Source organism: Ochotona princeps, chromosome 8, assembly GCF_030435755.1.
Source record: "Ochotona princeps isolate mOchPri1 chromosome 8, mOchPri1.hap1, whole genome shotgun sequence".
Classification (NCBI taxonomy): domain Eukaryota; kingdom Metazoa; phylum Chordata; class Mammalia; order Lagomorpha; family Ochotonidae; genus Ochotona; species Ochotona princeps.
Genome location: NC_080839.1, coordinates 25,819,076 through 25,844,018, shown reverse-complemented (window position 1 = coordinate 25,844,018; position 24,943 = coordinate 25,819,076). Strand labels below are relative to the sequence as shown.

General features: G+C 44.5%; 1 protein-coding gene across 1 annotated transcript in view; it reads right to left on the bottom strand.

Annotated features, from left to right (window-relative positions):
• MSH2 (mutS homolog 2) overlaps positions 1-24,943 on the bottom strand; it is a 71,428-nt gene that overhangs the window by 32,898 nt on the left and 13,587 nt on the right. The window contains exons 6-8 of the mRNA XM_058667746.1: positions 22,437-22,570; positions 15,969-16,168; positions 3,174-3,283 (exon numbers count right to left, since the gene is read on the bottom strand). Coding sequence (XP_058523729.1) covers positions 3,174-3,283; positions 15,969-16,168; positions 22,437-22,570 — 444 coding nt within the window. The remainder of the gene's footprint in view (positions 1-3,173; positions 3,284-15,968; positions 16,169-22,436; positions 22,571-24,943) is intronic.

Below are 24,943 nucleotides of genomic sequence, written 5' to 3'. Positions count from 1 at the left end.
GGGATGGAAGATCTTTCTTTGTTTCTCTGTCTATGTGTAAATCTGACCTTCCTCCCACCCCCCAAAAAAGTAAATCTATAACAGCAAATTACAGGATTCGAGTTTTGAATGTTGCCTGACAGTACTAAAAAAGGGAACGACTCTTGAACAAGGACACAGGCTGGGTGGGACCACGGCCACTAGTAGGCAGGGATGGAGGCAGCAGGGTGAATCAGATCAGGCTAGGCCATAGCATTTACCTGTGAGTAGGGGCTAGGGTGGGGTCACAGCATCTATTGCCATGTGCCATGCGCAATACCTGGGGCTGCTACTGGGCATGACATGGGTTCTTGGGAAATGTCCCAGCTAGGCTGAAGGACCAGCTAGTACATGCAAGAGGCAGTCCTTGGGGCACGCTGGACTAGCCCACAGCACACCCGCAGGTCCCTCTGTGAGTTCAGGAGCAGGACTGGCCTTTGCTGCACATACCTCTATGTATGCTGGCTAAGCCTACCCTCCACACCAACTTGCACACTCTAGAGCAAGTTCTGAGGACTTCCCAAGAAGGTTTCTTAGGAGGCTCCCAACTAGACTGCTGCACTTGATCACCAGCCTCAGGGAAAATGGCACAGATACTTGGTCTGACATTGGAGCACGTGCTCCAGCACTGGACCACCTCAGCGGCTGACTCACGTGCAGGAACGAGCCTAATCAGATGAAACAAAAGACAGTCAGCTCATCCAAGCAACGATACTTTAAGTATCCTTCAAAGGACGGGCTGAAAAACATTGAAGGCCAGGCTTGACAGCAATCGCCTAAGTTTGTGGACAGGACACACCAAGGTAGACATGGAGAGCCAACAGGTCTTACAAAGACTTCTCACCTTTGGTGCTACAAAGCCTACAACTCAGAATAACTGAGACAACTCAAGTTAACACCCTCGGAACATGCTTACCCTCACCAAATGATCGGCTCCATCCCTGGGCACTGATGTAGTGCACTTCCCTTCTGCCCCATTCCTAACCCCAGCTCCACTGACAAAGAAGGGAAAACTGAAACATTTATCTCACCCACCATCCCCCAACCCCCAACCCTCTCAATCCTAATCAGAGACGAACATTGATCTGCAACCCCTGACCTTTTGAATAAATATTAAAATAAAAAGGTAGGGGCTTGGCGGCGTGGCCTAGTGGCTAAGGTCCTCGCCTTGATCCCATATGGCCGCTGGTTCTAATCCCGGCAGCTCCATTTCCTCTCTGTCTCTCCTCCTCTCAGTGTATCTGACTTTGTAGTAAAAATAAAATAGATTTAAAAAAAAATAAAATAAAATAAAAAGGTAGAGGGATCAGCTTTGATTGGTTGGAAATCACAAAAGGTCGATAAAATGATTAGATCCCCTACACAGAATCACTGAATGTAGGATCAAGCAACTTGAAATGGAGCTCAGCCATTCTCCCAAGCTCCAGGCTTTCACCTGTCCAGGCGGAGCCACCACAGTCATCTGGGGAGCGAAAAAGCAAAGATTCCTCCCTCCTCCTGCTCCCCACAATGGCAATGCTGCCTTGCAAATAAATCCAGAGAGCACAGAACAAATGGAATTTAATTTCTGCAAGACTTAATGATCCAATAACAATGAAATATCACTTGAACTTAAAAAAATCCACAGATATTAAGGATGCAAAGAAAAAAACAAACAGCAAATAAACTGTTACCTTCATAAGAAAAATGAGCACATGTAATTTTCATTTAGAAAATTGTCTGGGTTCACCTCAGACAAAGTTTCTTTAGGGATCTTCCCAACTGAACTGCTGGACTCAGAACCCTAACCATGAAAAGATAGAAGACAGAACAAGTCAATCAACCACCTCATCCATATGTTGACAGTGAAAAATAGGGCAAACGGAGACTCTAAGATGGACTATGTCAATCAGCGGATTCTTCAGCAACCTCACTGTGCTTGGAATGGTGAGATCAGCAGCAACTCATAACTGCTGAACTATCAAAACCACCTGAGCAAGACCCTCGGCGCATGCCCAACATCAGGAACCTGGGATGGGTGGGAGACTGGGTGGGGCTTCTCCCTTTATCTCCCCCTTTATCCCACATACATGACAAAAATAATGAGGAAATAAATCTTACCCACTTTCATGTAGCCTTTGAACCTTTGTGCCCTAATTAACTATGTAAACATTGTCAAAAATGAAGGGGAAAATTAGAAAAAAACAGATAAACTTCCAAATACTATTCTTTGGTTTATGTGATTTCTAAACTATATTCAGTATTCCCAGGATATTATATTTACATAAACAATTTCTTACACATTAACAAAAAAAAAACTTCTCCTGGATTTTATTTTCAAATTCTTTATAAAAGGATACTTTCAAAATATATACATAAAAGGACAGTTTTCTCTTATTTTAAGATTTTTTTTTACTAGAAAGGCAGTCCAGATTTACAAAGAGTATGAAAAACAGAGACAGATGCCCCCATCCACTGGTTCACTCCCCAAATAGGCACAAGACCCTGAGGTGAGGCAATCTGAATCCAGGCGCAAGGAACCTCAAGGCAGCTCCAAGTCACCCAGGTAGGTACAGAGTCCCAAGGCTTTGAGTCGTCCTCTGCTGCTTTCCCAGGGCACAAAAAGGGAATTGAATGGGAAGTGGAGCACCAAAGAACATGAACCAGTGTTCTTAAGGGATCCCGGGGCTTACAAAGTAAGAATTTAGCTAACTCATCCACAGCGTAGAGGCCTAAGGATACTTTCAAATATTTCAGAAACTACTCGATTTTATAGACAAACCGTTGCTCAAAATTAGTAAAACACGGGCCCGGCGGTGTGGCCTAGCAGGTGAAGTCCTCGCCTTGCACGCGCTGGGATCCCATATGGGCACCGGTTCTAGTCCCGGCAGCTCCACTTCCCATCCAGCTCCCTGCTTGTGGCCTGGGAAAGCAGTTGAGGACGGTCCAAAGCCTTGGGACCAGGCACCCGTGTGGGAGACCTGGAGGAAGTTCCTGGCTCCAGGCTTCAGATCGGCGCAGCACTGGCTGTCATGGTCACTTGGGGAGTGAATGATTGGACGGAAGATCTTCCTCTCTATCTCTCCTTCTCTCTGTATATCTGACTTTGCAATAAAAATAAATAAATCTAAAAGTATATATATATGTGTGTGTGTGTGTGTGTATATACTGCTTACCTGATCCATATCTAATGTTGTTTCTATCATTTCCTGAAACTTGGAGAAATCAGAACGAAGATCAATAAGGGGAGTTACAAAAATTGCCAACAACAAGGCCTGGTGTTTTCCTAAAAGAAAGTAAGAAGAAAAATAGAAAAATTGTGTCATTTTTAAAAATACAAGATTTCAGACAATAAGAGTTTGATATAAAATCAGCAGGTTTGATTAAAAAAAAGCATAATTACGAGGTTGTTTCACAAAATTGTTGGAACTAAAAGACAAGTTATTTGTGGCATAAACTTTTATATTCACGTAGCTTTTCCAGAATAAACAACGTTTTATGAACTTTCTGATTGCACCTCATATTTAAGATTTCAAAACTTCTTTCCATCAAAATAAATATTACCATAACTTTTTGGAAATATTTTTCATTGGTCAGGTTTCCATAATCACTACTTACTCAGGTGTCTAAATACAAATGCATTCAACACTCAATTCATTTCATAGAGATCAGTGATCCAGCAATCAAGCCGCCAACTAATAAAAATACTACCCTCACTGAATATCTGTACCGGCGAAAAAGAACTAAAGATTTAAAAACAGTACCTTAATTACAGCTAAATGAATTTCATCTTTTCTAAATTTATTTTATTTAAAGATTTATACCGTTTTTTATTAGCAAGGCAGATATATAGAGAGGAACAGAAACAGAGAGGAAGATCTTCCGTCCAATGATTCACTCCCCAAGTGACTACAACGGCCGATGTTGTGCCAATCTGAAGCCAGGAGCCAGGAGCTCTTTCGGGTCTCCCTACGCGGGTGCATGTTCCCAAAGCTTTGGGCCATCTCGACCGCTTTCCCAGGACACAAGCAGGGAGCTGGATGAGAAGCAGGGCCGTCGGGATTAGAATCGGCACCAATATGGGATCCTGGTGCGTGCAAGGCGAGGACTTTAGCCACTACACTATTGTGCCAGGTCCCTCTTCTACATTTTAAAACCCAAAGTCAAAAGCATCAAAATAAGACCTCTAATACTTTTATTGTTAATTTCCACAAATAACACAGTATTCCAATTAACACTGGCAAAAAAAAAAAAAAAAGCTTACGGCTTCAAGTGCTTATCAGCAGCACATACACTAAAATTGGAAAGATACAGAGAAGAGGGCCCTTCATGATAGTATAGTGGCTAAAGTCCTTGCCTTGAATGCGACAAGATCCCATATGGGCGTCAGTTCTAATCCTGGCAGCCCCATTTCCCATCCAGTTCCCTGCTTGTGGCCTGGGAAAGCAGTTGAGGACGGCCCAAAGCCTTGGGACCCTACACCCACATGGGAGACCTGGAGGAAGTTCCAGGCTCCTGGCTTCGGATCAGCGCAGCACTGGCAGCTGTTACAGTCACTTGAGGAGTGAATCATCGGACGGAAGATCTTCCTCTCTGTCTCTCCTCCTCTCTATATATCTGACTTTCCAATATAAACAAATAAATCTTAAATAAAAAAAAAGATACGGAGAAGATTGTCAGCCCTCTGTGCATGGATAACACACAAATCTATCAAGTGTTTCATATTTAAAAGAAAAAAAACATAACTTAGTTAGGAGTACCTACACATGATGTAAGGATTAAGCGCAGCAACAAAGTGTGTAATGTGAAAAGCAGAGAAAGGCTGGCATGGTACACTGAACTCGGCCACTGCCTGTGATATCGGCATTCCATATGGACTCCGTCTCCAGCACTGGGGACTTGACTTCCCATCCAGCTCCCTGCACAATTACTTGCATTTGAGCCATTCAGGTGGGAGAGCCTGATGGAGCTCCAGCCTGCTGCCTTGATTCTGACCCAGCCCTGGCCACTGCAACCACTGGGGAATGAATAAATGGATGGAAGATCCCTCTCCCTTCATTCCACCTTTCAAACAACTAGATCTTTTAAAAATAAATAAATTGTCCCGGCGGCGTGGCCTAGCGGCTAGGGTCCTTGCCTTGAAAGCCGCGGGATCCCATATGGGCACCGGTTCTAGTCCCGGCAGCTCCACTTCCCATCTAGCTCCCTGCTTGTGGCCTGGGAAAGCAGTAGAGGGCGGCCCAAAGCCTTGGGACCCTGCACCCACGTGGGAGACTCGGAAGAGGTTCCTGGTTCCCGGCATCGGATTGGCGCAGCACCGGCTCGTTGCGGCTCACATGGGCAGTGAATGATCGGACGGAGGATCTTCCTCTCTGTCTCTCCTATTCTCTGTATATCTGACTTCGTAATGAAATAACTAAATCTTAAATAAATAAATAAATAAATAAATAAATAAATAAATAAATAAATAAATTAGCACTGGTAGAGACCCAGTGCCAATTTTAATACTGCTGCCTAGTGGCTTTCTTAGCTACCACATATTATTCTGAATCGCTTTTCCAAATCTGTACAATGGAGTCTTAGCAACAGAAATCCAGATGAATAAATGAAATACTGATAAACACCCAAGAGCTGGCATGGTGGCTCAACAAGTTAATCCTTTACCTATGTGTGCCATGGCAGGCTTGTATCCTGGCTGCCCCACTTCCCAACCAGTTCCCTGCTTATGGCCTGGTAAAGTAGCAGATGCTGGCTCAAGTCCTTGGGACCCTGCACCCGCACGGAAGACTGAAAGAAACTCCTGGCTTTGGTTTAGCTCAGCAATGGCCACTAGCTCATTTGGGAAGAGAACCAGCAAATGAAAAACCTGCCTCCTCTGTAACTCTGCCTTTTCAATAAAATTAAACAAATCTTAAAACATACACACACACACACTGACTAAACAATATGAGAAATGATTCGTGCTGAATAATCACTAGGGACACACGTGGTAGCCTAGTGGCTAAAGTCCTCGCCTTGAAAGCTTCAGGATCCCATATGGGCACTGGTTCTAATTCGGCACTCCCGCTTCCCATACAGCTCCCTGTTTGTGGCCTGGGAAAGTAGTCGAGGACGGCCCAAAGCCTTGGGACCCTGCACCCATGTGGGAGACACAGATGAGGCTCCTGGCTCCAGGCTTCAGATCAGCTCAGCTCCAGCCAATGGGGTTGCTTGGGGAGTGTACCAACGCATAGAAGACCTTCCTCTCTGTCTCTCCTCCTACATATATATTAATCTGAATTTCCAATAAAAATAAATATTTATAAAAAAAAGGAATCAGTATGGATTACTAAAGCTGTATTTTCTAAAGATTTATTTTTATTGAAAAGGCAGATATACAGAGAGGAGGAGAAACAGAGAGGAAGATCTTCCGTCTGATGGTTCAATCCAAGTGAGTGCAACGGCTGGAGCTGAGCCAATCCGAAGCCAGGAGCCAGGAGCTTCATCTGGGTCACCCACACGGGTGCCTGGTCCCAAAGCCTTGGGCCGTCCTCCCCAGGCCACAAGCAGGGAGCTGGATGAGAAGCACGGCCGCCGGGACCAGAACCGTCGCCCATATGGGATCCTAGCATGTGCAAGGCGAGGACCTCAACCACCACGCTATCACAATGGGCCCGGATCACTAAGAATTTAATTCTGATTACCAATACTTTTCCGTAGAATTCTGCAAGTGAGGCCCAGTGCAGTACTCTAGTGGCTAAACTCCTCGCCTTGAAGGTGCCGGGATTCCATGAGTGCCAGTTCGTGTCCCAGTCACCCCCACGTCCCATCAAGGTCCCTGCTTGTGGCCTGGGAAAGCAGTCAAGGACACCACAAAGCCTTGGGACCCTGCACTCGCATTGGAGACCCAAAAGAGGCTCCGGGCTCCTGGCTTCAAATCAGTTCAGCTCCAGTGATTGCAGCAACCTGGGGAATGAATCAGCAGACAGATCTTTCTCTGGTCTCTGCTCTTCTCTGTATATCTGACTTTCCAGTAAAAATAAATAAATCTTTTTTTTTTTTTTTTTTTTTTTTTTTTTTAAAGATTTATTCATTTTATTACAGCCAGATATACAGAGTGGAGGAGAGACAGAGAGGAAGATCTTCCGTCCGATGATTCACTCCCCAAGTGAGCCGCAACGGGCCGATGCGCGCCGATCCGATGCCGGGAACCAGGAACCTCTTCCGGGTCTCCCACGCGGGTGCAGTGTCCCAATGCATTGGGCCGTCCTCAACTGCTTTCCCAGGCCACAAGCAGGGAGCTGGATGGGAAGTGGAGCTGCCGGGATTAGAACCGGCGCCCATATGGGATCCCGGGGCTTTCAAGGCGAGGACTTTAGCCGCTAGGCCACGCCGCCGGGCCCAAAATAAATAAATCTTTCAACTGAACTTGAGCTGTGGTTATGCAACAAGGTGGAGGAATCCACCATGGTGGGAGGGTTTGGGGAGGGGTGGGGAGAACCCAAGTATCTATGTAACTGTGTCACATAATACAATGTAATTACTGAAGTTAAATAATAAATAATTAAAAAAAAAAAAGAATTGTAAGAGAAAAAAAAATAAATAAATAAAAATAAATCTTTAAAAAATAATTCTGCAAGTGTTCCACAACACACTGAACTTCACTCCAAAGAAAATGTTCCTATATTTCCCATGAAATTTTAGCAGCTCCTACTTAAGAGATGAAAAGCTACTGTCAAGTCAGCAAAATTATTTTAAGAATGCATGCTTTGTTATTAATCACAACATCAACACATATTTAGGAAATAGTACCTATGTGTGAAACACTATTTAGACAGACCACAAACAACACTTAGCCCACATAATGTCTGTTGTGCTACAACGCCTCGTGACTTCCCATTGCTCACTGGTGAATAGGGAATTACAGCAGCAAATCAGAGTCTGTGATCGGTTCATCTGATTGCACACCAGGGTATTCATGCTTTTGAGACAATCAGAACAAGCAATCATGTAATTAGAGTAAGCCTTAGCTGTGTAGCTGCTTTAAAGGTCCCTGTATTTCCACTATGCTATATGTGGGAAAGCTGAGTATAAATGATGGCTATACAAATATTTGCCATGTAGACAGGTCAAAGATATTCTTTCTCCTGACCACTATTAGGAACAAATGCCCTGAAGGACCTGCAGACAGCAAGAGCCCACAAGTCTAAGACTAGAAAGGTGAAAACGGGCTGCATCAACTCAACAGAGGTTGCCATTTCTATTAACGTTTCCTAATGCTTTTGTTAGTAACGTTTTAAAAAACATTTCATGTTTTTTGGCCCAGTGGCGTGGCCTAATGGCTAAAATCCTCACATTGAACTCAATGCGGGATCCCATATGGGCACCTGTTCTAATTCTGGCAGCTCCACTTCCCATCCAACTCCCTACTTGTGGCCTTGGAAAGTAGTTGAGGACGGCCGAAAGCCTTGGGACCAGGCACCCGTGTGGGAGACCCAGAAGAGCTCCTGGCTCCTAGCTTCAGATTGGCACAGCTCCAGCCGTTGCAGCCGCTTGGGGAGTGAATCATCGGATGGAAGATCTTCCTCTCTGCCGTTCCTCCTGTCTGTATATTTGACTTTGTGATAAAAATAAATAAATCTAAAAAAAAAACATTTCATGTTTTTGAAGTCTGCCTCAATTCCACATAGCAAAAAAGCTGTTAATTTCCTACCATATAATATTTAAAAATGTTTTTCAACAATAACCACTTAGTGTTATTAAAAAAAAATCTGAACGTTAACAACCTGAAGCTCTCAACATACCAGCAACTCAAATCCACAACTTACTTTGCTTTCTGCGCTCACCTGCCTCCAGCCTGCAAGGTGCAGGTAAGCACATCCAACTTCTTCCTTTAAGTGAAATTTGTATTGAACCGCAGCACTTCCAATTGCTAATTCTTTTTTTTCTTCAGATTATTTATTTTTATTGAAAAGTCAGATTTACAAACAGGAGGTGAGACGGAGAATTGGATCTTCCGTCCGATGATTGACTCCCTAAACAGCTGCAATGACTGGATTTAAGCTGATCCAAAGCCAGGAGTCAAGAACGTCCTCCAGGTCTTCCACACAGATGCAGAGTCCAAAGGCTTTGGGCCGTCCTCGACTGCTTTCCCAGGCCACAAGCAGAGAGCTGGATGGGAAGTGGGGCTGCAGGGATTAGAACCGGCACCCATGTGGGACCCCAGTGCATGCAAGGCAAGGAATTTACCCACTAGCCTACAGCGCCGGGCCCTCTAATTGGGTTTTGACAAACTACACTCCTCACTGATTACCAGAGCCCTCATAAGTCAGTCCTCCTCTAGCCATTGCAGTCATTTGGTGAAAGAATAAATGGATGGAAGGCCCATCTCTCTCTTTCCCTATCCGTAAATCTACCATTCAAAATAAATGACTGAATCTTTTTAAAAAATGTGCCAACAAAGATTACCATAGGGCTCAATGAACGCAGGGAGAAATAGTAACTATAGGGACTTGGGGAGGAACTTAAAATCTGACAACCAAAGGAATGAAGGGAGAAAGTAGTATTATCCACCTCATCATTATAATAATTACGATAAAAACAGCAAAAAAATACTTGAAGTTGTTTCAACTACTGTGAAAAATATACTCAAAAATGTACAACACTGCTAATTTCTTTTTTTTTTTTAAAGATTTATTCATTTTATTAGAGCCAGATATACACAGAGGAGAGACAGAGAGGAAGATCTTCCGTCCGATGATTCACTCCCCAAGTGACCAAAATGGGCCAAAGCATGCCGATCCAAAGCCGGGAACCTGGAACCTCTTCCGGGTCTCCCACAAGGGTGCAGGGTCCCAGTGCCTTGGGCCGTCCTCAACTGCTTTCCCAGGCCACAAGCAGGGAGCTGGATGGGAAGTGGAGCAGCCGGGATTAGAACCGGCGCCCATATGGGATCCTGGGGCTTTCAAGGCGAGGACTTTACCTGCTAGGCCACACCACCAGGCCCTGCTAATTCAATTTCAAAACAGCTATTTTTTTTTTAATTTTTATTTTTTTTAATTGATTACATTGCATTATGTGACTCAGTTTCATAGGTACTGGGATTCTCACCAACCCTCCCCAAACCCTTCCCCCATGGTGGATTCCTCCACCTTGTTGCATCACCACAGTTCAAGAACAGCTTTTTTTTTTATTATTAGAAAATGTTTTTATTCAATTTTATTTGAGAGGGAGGCAGATATACAGAGAGAGGCGAGAAAGAGAGGGTTCAGGGGTCCCTCCACTTGCTGGTGTACTCTCCAAATGGCTGTAAGGTCAGAGCTGAGCCAATCAGAAGTCAGGAGACAGGAGCTGCTTCCAGGTGTCCCATGTGGTGCCATGTAGGATGCTGGCATTACGGGCTAAGGATTGGCTTGATAAGCCACCGCGTGGGCCCTAAGATGAAGAACAGCTATTTTTTTAAAGATTTTATTTTTATTGGAAATTCTGACATATAGAGAAGAGGAGAGACAGAGAGGAAGATCTTCCATCCAAAAATTTACTCCTCAAGCCAACAGCACAGTCTGTGCTGTGCCAATCCAAAGCCAGGAGCCAGGAACTTCTTAAGGATTTCCCACGTGGGTGCAGGGTCCCAAGGCTTTGCACAGTTCTCGACTGCTTTCCCAGCCAAAAGCAGGGAGCTGACAAAAAGCAGGGCCACCAGGACTCGAACCGACACCCCATATGGGATCCTGGCACGTGTAAGGTGAGGAGTTTAGTCACTAGGCTACCACACTGAGCTCATAACAGCTTTTTCAACTTTAATATATATGAAGAATTGGCCCAGCACAATAATTCAGTGTCGAAAAACCTCTCCTTGCATGCGCCCAGGATCCCATATGGGCACCAGTTCTAATCCCAGCAGCTCCACTTCCCATCCAGCTCCCTGCTTATGGCCTGGGAAAGCAGTCAAGGACGGCCCAAGGCTTTGGGACCCTGCACCCTTGTGGGAGACCCAGAAGAGGTTCCAGGTTCCCAGCTTCGGATCGGCGCAGCACCGGCTGTTGCGCTCACTTGGGGAGTGAATCATCGGACGGAAGATCTTCCTCTCTATCTCTCCTCCTCTCTGTATATCTGACTTTGTAATAAAAATAAATAAATCTTTAAAAAAAAAATTACTCAACATACTTTTATGCTATTGCTGCCCCCTGCTGTTTATTTAATCACAGTACTTTCAGCTTTTCCTAGAATAACTTAGAAGTCTAATTAAAAACCAAAGTCATAGGCCTGACGCGGTAGCCTAGTGGCTAAAGTCCTTGTGTCGTATACACTAGAAAACCATATGTGCGCCGGTTCATCTCCCGGCGTCTGCACTTCCCATCCATCTCCCTGTTCGTGGCCTGGGAAAGCAGTCGGGGACGGTCCAAAAACTATGGAATCCAGTCAAGGATGGCTCAAAGTCAAGCAACAAGCTCCTGGCTCCTGACTTTGGCTCTGGCGGTTGCAGCCACCTGGGATTGAATCAATGAACAAGCGATCTTTGTCTCTCCTCCTTTCTGTATATCCACTTTACAGTTAAAATAAATCAATCTTCAAAAAAATTAAAATTAAATTTAAAAAAAATCACAGGGGCCAGGTGTGACAGCCTAGTGGCTGTACTCCTCGCCTTGCACGCACCAGGATCCCATGTGGGCACCAGTACGTATCCCAGTTGCTCCACTTCCCTTCCATCTGCCTGCTATGGCCTGGGAAAACACTAAGAGACTATCTACACCCTGAGACCCTACAATCGTGTGAAAGATCTGGAAAAAGCTTCAGGCTTCAGATTGACTCAACTTTAGTTGGCCGTTGCAACCACTTAAGGAGTGAGCAAGGGCATGGAAGAGCTTTCTGTCTCTCCTCTCTCTATTTTATTACAGCCAGATATACACAGAGGAGGAGAGACAGAAAGGAACATCTTCCCTCCGATGATTCACTCCTCAAGTGAGCCGCAACGGGCCGATGTGCACCGATCTGAAGCCGGGAACCTGGAACCTCTTCCGGGTCTCCCACGCGGGTGCAGGGTCCCAATGCATTGGGCCGTCCTCGACTGCTTTCCCAGGCCACAAGCAGGGAGCTGGATGGGAAGTGGAGCAGCCGGGATTAGAACCGGCGCCCATATGGGATCCTGGGGCTTTCAAGGTGAGGGCTTTAGCCACTAGGCCACGCTGCTGGGCCCAAAACTAAACACATTTTTAAAACACAGGAGTCAGGTCTGGGGTCACCTCTGGTCACCTCTGGTGAAGTTTCTCTGGGGAAGTCCCAACTGTACCACTGGAGTCAGAACTCGAACAACAGGGAAAATCACAGGATCTGTGGTCTGACGGTGGAGTGCATGTGTCAGAATTGAGTCTCCAGTTGTTGCAGCCTGTGCAGCAGACGGCATGCCCAGATGCACATGGGGACATGACAACCATTTTTTAATATAACATACTATTTTAAAAAATCCTTTACGCATGATTTTGTATTAGATACTCCCATAGTTATCTCAGGGTGTGAGATTCCCCCAGGAATGTGCACAGCACATTGTTTTTTCTATTGAGGGGCTGGGGGAAAAAGCGGTGAACATATGTTTCTTGAATATAGCAATTTTCCTTCTAATTTTCCCCATTCAGTGATCTGAATATATGAAACATAAATTACAGATACAAGCAATTCATTTTAAACTGTTCATCAATTTGAGTAGCAGAAAGAAATTTCAGGCTGGCTCCTGCCTTTCTGCTTGCAACTTGAATTGTCCCTCTACCTATACACTGTATCTACCTATAGTGACATCAGCTATCAGATCTGCTTCTGTGATACCCCAGTGTTTTTGTTCAAGTAATTCTTACTTTACATAATAATGGCCCCAAAGTGCAAGAAAAGTGATGTTGGCTTTCAGGTATGCCGAAGAAAAGTAATACAGGGCTTCCTTTAAGTAAGTACTTGATTTAACAACAAAAAAACGCTGAAAATCACACTGTTAAGATTTAGATAAGAATGAATCTTCCATTCATGAAAACTGAACAGAAACAAAGCAAACCCTTCACCTCTGCTGAGGCTGTAACCGTCATCAAAGCTACAGAGTGCGGCCAGGCGCAATAGCAGAAGTGGTTAAAGTCCTTGCCTTAAATGTGCCAGGATCCTATATGGGCGCCAGTTCTAACCCTGGCGGCCCCACTTCCCTTCCACCTCCCTGCTTGTGGCCTCGGAAAGCAGTAGAGGACAACCCAAAGCCTTGGGACTCTGCATCCACGTGGGAGACCCAGAAGAGTTCCTGGCTCCTGGCTTTGGATTGGCTCAGCTCCAGCCGTTGCGGCCGCTTGGGGAGTGAATCATCGGACAGAAGGTCTTCCTCTCTGTCTCTCCTCCTCTCTGTGTATTTGACTTTGTGATAAAAATAAATAAATCTTTAAAAAGAAAAAAAAAGCTGCAGAGTGAATCAGAAACCAGAAACTCCAAGGGGTTGGTGGAACACCATGTGAAACTGCTAATGATTCCAAGAATTCTCCAAGGGCAGTGGAGAAGGCAGGAAAGTCATTCATGCAGCAAGCCAAGTTGGTGAAGGATCTGTTGACATGCTTGGCGAAGCAGAACACATCAAGCTTCATCGAGAAGTATTGACAAATGATGAGCTAAGAGAAATTTTTGAGTCAGCTACAGAAAATGATGAAGTGAGCCCGGCGGCGTGGCCTAGCGGCTAAAGTCCTACTTGGGATGCCCATAGCACATATCAGAGTGCTGATATGAGACCTGGCCAGTAAACTTCTAATCCAGCTCCCTAACCAATGTGCTTGGGAAGACATCAGATCGGCCCAAGGATGAGTTCCTGCTACCCAAATGGGAAACCCAGATGGAGTTCCTGGCTTTGCCGTTCCCAGATACATCTCCAGAGTTAAGCAGCAGACACAGAATTGATCTTTCTGTCACTGTCTCTGTTTTTGTCTCTCTGCCTTTCTAGGAAGGAATAAACAAAGATCCATTCGATTTCCACTGTGGTAGAAACAAACGCAAGGGTGCTTAAATCTAATAAGACTAAAGAAGAGGCACAGGAGTGGCCCGGCAGCGTGGCCTAGCAGCTAAAGTCCTCACCCTGAAAGCACCAGGAGCCCATATGGGCACCAGTTCTAATCCCGGCAGCTCCACTTCCCATCCAGCTCCCTGCTTGCGGCCTGGGAAAGCAGTTGAGGATGGCCCAAATCCTTGGGACCCTGCACCCGCATGGGAGACCTGGACGAATTTCCTGGCTCCAGGCTTTGGATCGGCGCAGCACCGGCTGTTGCGCTCACTTGGGGAGTGAATCATCATACTTTTAGATCTTCCTCTGTCTCTCCTCTGTATATCTGACTTTGTAATAAAAATAAATAAATCTTAAAAAAAAAAAAAAGGCACAGTTAAAAAAAAAAAAAACTTAATTCAATTTGAATTTCAGAGTTACACAGAGATAGATGAAGAGATCTTCCACTCACTGGTTCACTCCCCAAACAGCTGCAACAGCCAGAACTGCGCTGTTCTGGAGCCAGGAGCCAGGAGTTTCTTCTGGGTCTCCCATGTGGTTATAGGGTCCCAAGACTTTGGGCCCTCCTCCACTGCTTTCCCATCCCATAAGCAGGAAGCTGGATTAAAAGTGGAGTGACCAAGGACCTGAACCAGTATGCATTTAGTTGCCAGCACTGGAGGTTGAGAATTAGCCTGCACAGGCCCCTGAAAAAAACTTTTTGTAACACAAGCTACCTTTTATAGGTGACATGTAACGAAAAAGCTACCATACGATTCAAGCTGAGTTCATACTTATTTTGTATCCTGTCATCATAAAGTTTCTTAAGTCTACTTCTGAAAATAGAGTTTTATACAGAATTCTTAAGTATTTCCAGATGTTACTACTTAACTGAAAATTAAAATACTTTACATGTTAGCTACAGTTACTAATATTGTTACAGAAACATTCAAAATTTAAAACTAAGCTTGTCTAGAGCAGATGCCACAGCATAGCAAGTTAAACCTCTCTCTGAGGTGCTAACATCTCACAGGTGCACCGTTTGGAGGCCTGGCTATTCCCCTTCTGAATCAGCTTTGACTAATGTGACTGGGAAAGCCATGGAAGATGACCCAAGTGCTTGGGTCTCTGCACTGACATGGGAGACCAAGAAGAAGCTCTTGGCTTCAAATTGGCCTATCTGGTAACCTGGTAGATGATAGATTTCTCGCTCTGTAATCTGCCTCTTTAAGAAAAATAAACAGGGCCCAGCTCCGTGGCCTACTGGCTAAAGTCCTATGTGACTGCTCATTTTATTCTAGTAACTTAAACAACAGCATGCTCCTTGCACCAGCAAGACCAACTCTCCATTTGGAGCTCCCTGCTTCCAAGCTGTTCCACACGCCCATACTGATCTGAGACAGAACACACACCCCACCACAGATTTCACAAAAGGAAGGATGACTGAACTTGCACTTGAACTCCTTGGAAACAGGCTAAGATAGTCATTGGCCGTGATGCACAGCCTTTCTTTTTTTTTTTTAAGATTTATTTTATTTTTATTACAAAGTCAGATATACTGAGAGGAGGAGAGATAGGGAGGAAGTGCAGCTGCCGGGATTAGAACCAGCGGCCATATGGGATCAAGGCGAGGACCTCAGCCACCAGGCCACACCGCCGAACCCCAATGCACAGCCTTTCTTAATGTTTCTGCTATAACCCATCCTTCTGTAACATAGGCATTGTACGTGCTGTTCTAGGTCTTTAGCAAGTTAGCCCTATTTAACTAGCACTGTTAGTATGATCTGCCAAGTCATTACAAATCCAGGAACTAGCATTCATTTCTAAAAAACCAAAATTCTAATTTGCCTCATGGTTGCTAGGTTTTGTAATAAACCCTACCGTGGTAAACAAACTACTAGAAAAACAAGTACTTTGTAAGTGGGAGTTGGCAGCACTAACATATTTTCCAAGTACATTGCATGAATGAACAGAGAGAAAAATCAGAATCAAATTTTACCTTCGTACTTTTCCAGAGCCTGTATAACATTAGGGAGCTGATTTATACCCTGATAAAGCCGATAACAATCTTGCAATTTTGCAGCTTGTCTTTGGAATTTCTTGGCAAGTCGGTTAAGATCTGGAAGCCGACGAAGTAAGTCTTCTTGTAAACTCTGCCTCAATTCTGCATCCTCTACAAAAGCTTCCACTAAATTTAACCTAAAAGCAATCACATTAGAATTAATTTCAAGTATTTTAATACAAAATTAAAACCTGTCAACCAAACACATCATGGGACTTCAAAACGTTCAAGGAAAAAAATGGAATTAAAAGGTAAGTTTATGTTGCTACAATAACTTTTGCAATACATGCACAATTTTTCCATAATATGCATTTTTCACACAATTCTTAAAGTACCTCTAACGGTACGGTAGATACTTCTGTAAATCTGTACCGATGAGCTCTAATATTCTGCACAAGAAGTCTGAAGCCACTCTGAGAATGTTAACTTTTTTTAGAGTGGGGGTGGGAAACATGCAGCCCATGGGCTCATAAGGTCCACAAAACTATTGAATCTGGCCCAACCAAGACAACCACAGGCGGGACTCGAAATCCAATAAATGCCAAGAAGGTTAATTTTTCAAAAATTTCTTTATTCTGGGCCTGGCAGCGTGGCCTAGTAGTTGAAGTCCTCGCCTTGAAAGCCCCGGGATCCCATAGGGGTGCTGGTTCTAATTCCGAAAGCTCCACTTTCCGTCCAGCTCCCAGCTTGTGGCCTGGGAAAGCAGTTGAGGACAATCCAAAGCCTTGGTACCCTGCACCCGTGTAGCAGACCTGGACGAAGTTCCTGGCTCCTGGCTTTGGATCGGCTCAGCACTGGCCGTTGCAGTCACTTGGGGAGTGAATCATCAGATGGAAGATCTTCCTCTGTCTCTCCTCCTCTCTATATATCTCACTTTGCAATAAAAATAAATAAATCTTTTAAAAAATTTTCTTTATTCTTATTTTTTTTTTTAAAGATTTATTTTATTTTTATTACAAAGTCAGATATACTGAGAGGAGGAGAGCTAGAGAGGAAGTGGAGCTGCTGGGATTAGAACCAGCGGCCATATGGGATCAAGGCAAGGACCTTAGCCACCAGGCCACGCTGCCGAGCCCTCTTTATTCTTATTTGAAAAGCAGGGATTTACAGAGGATAGAGATCTGGTACTGGCTGCTTGAAACCCAAATGGCCAAGACACCCAGAGCTCGGCGGGTCTAAAGCTAGGAACTCCTCCCAGGCCTCTCACAGGGACCACCCTTGGCTGCTTTCCCAGGCAACAAGGAGCGAACTGAACAGAACCCATGTCCACATGGGATGCCATGGTGCTGGCCCCCAGATTGCTCAGCTGATTGTTCGGTGAGCCACAGTGTAAATAGGCATCTGGCCTTTGTCAGAAAAGAGGTTCCCCACTCCTGCTTCATTCTGTGAGACTTCGAGGCAAGCATTTCTGGACTAACAGTCAAATCAACATGAAGTTAGGCAGTGGTAAACAACACTAAAATATACACAATTCAGTTTGACTTTCGTCCGGTTGACAATTCAGAAGAAAAAAAAAATTCACTGCTGGGACACTTTTCTTTCTGATACAATATTAAATAAGTAAACAATAATGCTTACAAAAACAGAGAATGATGCCAAATTCAACTGTTTATTGTATCAGAGGATGTTTTACATGTTCAGAATTCTTTCTAAAATCACTTTTTGACAATACAAATTCCAAAATTTTTAATTACACCATTGAAATATTTTTACTGCTTCCCAAAGTCAGCAAATCAATCTCAGCTTATTTCAACAACTATTACATTTCTAGCCTGCGCCTCTTGTGTAATTTATCAGAACCCCGTGCCCTTCTATTATTTTCACTGTAATCCACAGGAAAGACCCAGCAAATTCGTGGAAATTTAAATGGATTTCAGAAAACAATGCCTATTTTTTTACATTATACAGTTTTCTGTTTCAAGAAAAATATTATTTATTATTCACAATATTAATTCATAATCCATCAGAACTTACAGCTTGGATGGTGTTCTGATGCAGCAAGTGAAACAGCCATCTACCGTGCCAACATTCCACAAGGGCGCCAGCTGGACTCCTGGTTGCCCCATGTCAGATCAAACTCCCTGTTTAATGGCCTGTGAAAGCAGCCAAGAATGGTCCACACGGCTGGGGCTCTGCACCTCTGTCTGTATGCCTGAGTTCAAGCCCAGCTGCACTCTCCATCATTCCAGCTTCTTGGAAATGTGCAATCTTGGTGCAAGCAAGTCATGATTTAAGCAGCTGGGTTCTTGCCACCCACTTAGGAAACAGCCAGAGTTCCCAGCTGCTTGGCTTTGACCTGGCCCAGCCTAAATTGTGATGGTTAATTAAGGAATGAACCAGAGGATGGAGATGACTCCATCTCTGTGACTTTCAAATAAGAAAAATAAAAAGGAATTAAAGAAAAAAATAAAAGCTTCTAAAAAACATAGGTCAGCCTCCTTCCTTAGACTTTGGTCCAGACATTGTTTTATTTTTTTTTTTTTAAAGATTTATTCATTTTATTACAAAGTCAGATATACAGAGAGGAGGAGAGACAGAGAGCAAGATCTTCCGTCCGATGGTTCACTCCCCAAGTGAGCCGCAACGGGCCGGTGCTGCGCCGATCCGAAGCTGGGAACCAGGAACCTCTTCCGGGTCTCCCACGCGGGTGTAAGGTCCCAAAGCACTGAGCCGTCCTCGACTGCTTTCCCAGGCCACAAGTAATAAGCTGGAATGGAAACGGAGCCGCCAGGATTAGAACTGGCGCCCCAATCCCAACGTGTACAAGGTGAGGATTTTAGCCAGCAGGCTACTGTGCTGAGCTCAGAATTATCTTTATTGCAACGTCAGATATACAAAGAGGAGAAAAGACTGAGAGAAAGATATTCCATCTGTGATTCACTCCCTGAGTGACCAAAACGGCTGGAGCTGAGCCGGTCCAAAGACAGGAACTAGGAACTTCTCCTGGGTCTCCCATGTGGGTGCAGGGTCCCAAGGCTTTGGGTTGTCCTTGACTGCTTTCCCAGGCCACAGGCAGGGAGCTGGGTGGGAAGTAGGGAGGCTGGGATTAGAACCAGCACACCTATGGGATCCCAATGTGTGCAAGGAGAGGACTTTAGCCACTAAACTACCATGCTGGGCCCCAGACATTGTTTTAAAGCTAATAAATCACTAGTTTCAAGTCTATTCAGTATACCATTTCAGTAATAATTACAGTATCAGTTTGTTTTTGGCAAAAAGCAGTAAGAATGGGGGAAAAAAGATCCTTTTGCTGTTTCCATGACAATTTCCCATTTAAATCACAATTTCTGAACTATCCATATTACTGTTGGCATAACACAGTAGAGCTGCCAATCCTGCTCAATATAATTACTCAGTCATGCACTGTTTCATGCAGTATTAATTTGCAAATCAATTAGACTACAAAGTAAATTTTTAAGGTCAATTAATTTTAAAAATTTAACAGTTAAAGACATTTTTAATTATTTTTAAATCACAACTGTCCTTTCTCTGACTAGCATGTCTGGTAACTAAAAAAAAAGAATTGACTAGAATTCCCAGACAGACCATACACAAGACTGGGGAGCAGGCATGCAACCTAAAGAACTGAATACTCCACCTCTTCCTCACTTAGGTTAACACAGCAGAATCAATCATTTGATACATTAAGTAGCCGATATATTATACTTAGCATGAGGAAGACTAAAAAATAAACCAAGAAAGCAAGATGAGGGGCATGGTATGAAAGAAGATGCTTTCAAACAATCCAGTAGAATAAAGGAACCCATTTCCATCCCCATCAGTGCTGAGAATCAAATGACATACACAACAGAATGAAATATTACATGGATAACAAGCGAGGAAAGCCTGTGGAGCCAGAAAATTTTAACTTGACATACTTAACTGCCTATACTCTAAATAGCTGGGCTTTAGAGAAACAGGATTTGTGCAGGGAGGGCGGCCTTGTGGCAGGGCGAGTTAAGCTGCTGTCTGCAACACCAGCATCCTAGGCATGCCACTTTAAGTCTTAGCTTCTCTGCTTCTGATTCAGGTCCCTGCTAGTGAACTTGGAAAAGCAGTGGAGGATTACCTAAGTGCTTAGAAGGCTGCTCCCATGAGAGAGACATCAAAGTTCCGGAATCTTGGTACAGTCCTGGTCTTACAACCAGCTGGGGAGTGAACCACCAGGAAAAAGATCTGTCACATCAGCTACCACTTCTAAATTTGCAGCAGCCATGTTCATGTGCAAACACATTTTGTTTCTAGACTTATTTTCACTGGAAAGTCAGAATTACAGGGCCCGGCAGCGTGGTCTAGCGGCTAAAGTCCTCGCCTTGAAAGCCCCGGGATCCCATATGGGCGCCGGTTCTAACCCCGGCAGCTCCACTTCCCATCCAGCTCCCTGCTTGTGGCCTGGGAAAGCAGTTGAGGACGGCCCAGTGCATTGGGACCCTGCACCCGCGTGGGAGACCTGGAAGAGGTTCCAGGTTCCCAGCTTCGGATTGGCGCAGCACCGGCCGTTTTGGTCACTTGGGGAGTGAATCATCGGACGGAAGATTTTCCTGTCTCTCCTCCTCCTCTCTCTGTATATCTGACTGTAATAAAGAATAAATATTTAAAAAAAAAAAAAAAAGAAAGAAAGTCAGACTTACAGAGAGGAGATATAGAGAAAAAAGATCTTCCATTCACTCACTCATTCATTCCCCGAGTGCCCGCAATGGCCAGAGCTAACCCAATCCAAAGCCAGGAGCTTCTTTCAGGTTTCCCACGAAGGTGCAGGGTTGCAAGGCTTTGGGGCATCTTCTATTGCTTTTTCCCAGGCCACAAGCAGGAAGCTGGATGGGAAACGGGGCCACCAGGACATGAACCAGCACCCATATGCAATCCCAGCGTGTGCAAGGCAAGGACTTTGGCCGCTATACTACCACTCAGGGCCATAAATAAATCTTTAAAAAAAAAAAGCAGCTGGGATGTGAATCAGTACCCATAAGAGACTGGTGTTGCAGGCAGAAGCTTAACCCACTATACAACACTGGCACAACAATGTGTTGATTTTTTTTTTAATTTTATTTTAAATTCATTAATTACATTGCATTATGTGACACAGTTTCATAGATACTTGGATTCTCCCCACCCCTCCCCAAACTCTCTCACCATGGTAGATTCCTCCACCTTGTTGCATAACCACAGTTCAAGTTCAGTTGAGATTCCCCCATTGCAAGCATATACTAAACATAGAGTTCAGCATCTTATTGTCTAGTCAAGTTCATCTGTTGATTTTTTAATCTGAGTTCGCCTAACTTCTATTTGCAAGCTCACTGTATGATGAGGACTCTGCAGAATCTATCTTACTGGGCTACCAGATCCAGAACTGCAAACTAAAATAAACCCTTTCTTTCCTAATAGGTTCTTCATGGAGCCATCACTGTAGTGAAGTGGACTAAGCCACTATTTGGGATAACTGAATGCGATATTAGAATGCCAGTTTCACCCTGGCTCCTCTGCTTCAAGTGGATAAAGGCACCGGTACTTAGGTCCTTGTCACCCATGTGGGAGACAGTGATGGCATTCTTGGCCTTGCATGTGCCAGGAGCCCATATTGTTGCCAGTTCTAATCCCAGTGGCCCTGCTTCCCATCCAGCTCCCTGCTTGTGGCCTGGGAATGCAGTTGAAGACAACCCAAGGCTTTGGGAACCTGCACCCTCGTTTCAGACCCAGAAGAGCTCCTGGATCCTGGCTTTGGACTGGCTCAGCTCCAGCCATTGCGGACACTCAGGGAGTGAACCATCGGATGGAAGATCTTCCTCTCTGTTTCTCCTCCTCTATATATCTGCCTTTCCAATAAAAATAAATAAATCTTTAAAACAAAATGATGACATTATGACACTGCAACTGGGTAACTTGCCCCAGACAACACAAAAGTCTGAACCAAGGCATATGGGCTATCAAGCTCATGCTGCTTTATAATTATTTAGTAAAATCTTATTGTTCTACAGGAAAAAAATTTAAATACTTAAAAAGTAGTATCTTGCACGCACTGGCATCCCATATGGGCTCCAGTTCAAGTCCTGGATGCTCCACTTCCCATCCGGCTCCCTGCTTAAGACCTGGAAAGCAGCAGAGGATGGCTCAAGCTCTTGGGACCTATACCCACATGGGAGACCTGGAAGATGCTCTTGGCTTTGGATTGGCTCACCACCAGGCATTGCAGCCACTTGGGGAGTGATTCAGCAAATGGAAGATTTTTTTCTGTGTCTCCTTCTCTTTGCAACTTTGCCTTTCCAGTAAAAACAAATAAAAATTAAACAGAAATCAATCTGCACAGTAAAATGCTTAATATGGGTGAAGATGACACATCAGAATACACTGTATAATCAAGGAGTAACTGCAAAGGGTTTAAAGTTGAAAAAATATTCATTAGTATACCTCTCTTCTATTCTGTTCTTATCCATCAGAGGCTGCTTAATCCACTGGTTGACCAGTCGCTGTCCTTGAGGAGTTTTGCATTTGTTCAGCAACGCAGCCAGGGACTGGGAGCCACTGGTATCTTCAACAGAGCCCTGAGAAGTGAATAATAACAGCAGTGGCACACTCACTGGAGAAACATATTTTTTTAAAGACTTATTTATATTTATTACAAAGTCAGATATGCAGAGAGGAGGAGGAAAGACAGAGAGGAAGATCTTCCGTCCACTGATTCACTCCCCAAGTGACCAAAACGGCCGGTGCTGCGCCGATCCCGAAGCCAGGGAACCTGGAACCTCTTCCAGGTCTCCCACGCGGGTGTAAGGTCCCAAAGCATTGGGCCGTCCTCGACTGCTTTCCCAGGCCACAAGCAGGGAGCTGGATGGGAAGTGGAGCTGCTGGGATTAGAACCAGCACCCATATGGGATCCCGGGGCTTTCAAGGCGAGGACTTTAGCCGCTAGGCCACGCTGCCGGGCCTGAGAAACATTTTCATACCATACAAAAGATTCAGTCATTGCGGAAATAGTATCACATCATATTCTTCCAATATTGAGTGAAAATTTTCCACAGCAGTTTCTCTTGCTAACATCAGTTTTCAACCAATCTCTATTTTTAACTGTGCATCACTGAAGCAAAATCAATTTAAATGCACTGCTTAGTCATATATTATCTCCAAATATTCATCTTTTAAACTTGGTTTTGGCAAAATCTGAAGCAGAGAGAAACAGTGAGACAGAGGCAGGAACAGCAAACTCCCATCTCCTGGTTCACTCTGCAAATCCCTGCAATGCCTAGCTCTGGTTGGGCCAAAGCAGAGGCATGGGAGCTGAGAATGGAGTCTAATCCAGGTGGGAGGCAGGAACCCAGCCACTCAAGCTAGCATCTGCGGCTTCCCGGATTCTGCCCTAGCAATTGGGAATCACAGTCAGGAATCAAACTCACTCCCACAGGGTGCGTGGTTGTCTTAAACTAGCATTTTAACTCCTAAGCCAAAAGAGACCCTTCCAAATGCAATGTCAAAAAATTATTAATGTATGAAATTTCGCACACCTTTCTGGCCTTGCAGTTAAGCCAATGCAAGATAACCACATCCCACCTTTTCAGAATGCCTGAATTCAAGTCCTACCTTCACCCAAGTCTAGCTTCTTGCTAATGTGCACCCTGGGACAGCACTTGTGTTCCTGCCACACATATGGGAGATGTAGAATCAATTACTGGCTCAACCCCAACCATTACAGACATTTGTGGGGAAACCAATAAATGAGAATTTTCTGTTTATGTCTTTCTGTATCTCTGATGCTCGAAGAAGAAAAATTTTTTTAAATAATATAGAGGTCAGGTCCATGCTGGCAAGCAGGCACAGTAGGCTAATCCTCTACCTATAGCGCCAGCAACCCATCGGGCTTCCAGTTTACATCGTGCCTGCTCCACTTCATAACCAGCTCCCTGCTTATGGCCTGGGTGGCTAGCTGAGGATGGCCCAGGGTCTTAGGACGCTGCACGCACAAGGGGGACCAGGAAACAGTTCAGAAGGTTGCAGCCATTTGCGGAGTAAACCAACAAATGGAAGATCACTCTCTGAAATCTGCCTTTCAAACAAAAAGATAAATCCTTTATAGAGCTATATCTATCTATCTACCTATCTATCTATCTATGGATATATCTACATATATATATATATATATATGGATATATCTACATATCCAGATAGATAGATACAGCTATAGATATATAAGCCAGTGCCAGGGCATAGCAAGTTAAGCCTCTGTCTGCAGCACCAGCATCCGATATGAGCACCCACTTTCCACTGAGCTTCCTACTAATGGCCTGGGAATGGAGTGTTGACCAAGTGCTTGGGTTCACAACACCGACATGGAAGACCCCCAGGCCAGAGCTTCATGCTAATGCACAAGGAAAGACAGCAAAAGGCCCGGAGCATGGCCAAGCAGCTAAAGTCCTCGCCTTGAACACACCAAGGGATCCCATATGGGCACCAGTTCTAATCCCAGCAGCTCCACTTCCCATCCAGCTCCCTGCTTGTGGCCTGGGAAAGCAGTCGAGGACGGCCCAATGCTTTGGGATCCTACACCCGCATGGGAAACCTGGAGGAAGTTCCTGGCTTCCCGGCTTCGGATCGGCACAGCACCGGCCGTTTTGGTCACTTGGGGAGTGAATCATCGGACGGAAGATCTTCCTCTCTGTCTTTCCTCCTCCTCTCTGTATATCTGACTTTGTGATAAAATAAATAAATCTTTAATAAAAAAAAAAAAAAAGAAAGACAGAAAGAAGGAAAGACAGAAAGAAAGACAGAAAGACAGCAGAAATACCAAAAGGGCTTGGGCCCCTGCCAGAACAGTTTCTGGTTTTCAGTTTTCGAGAGGTTCAGACAAGCCTGCTGCAGCCATCTGGGGAATGAGCAAGCAGATTAAAGACCACTTTCTCTGTTGTCTCAGCCTTTCAAATAAA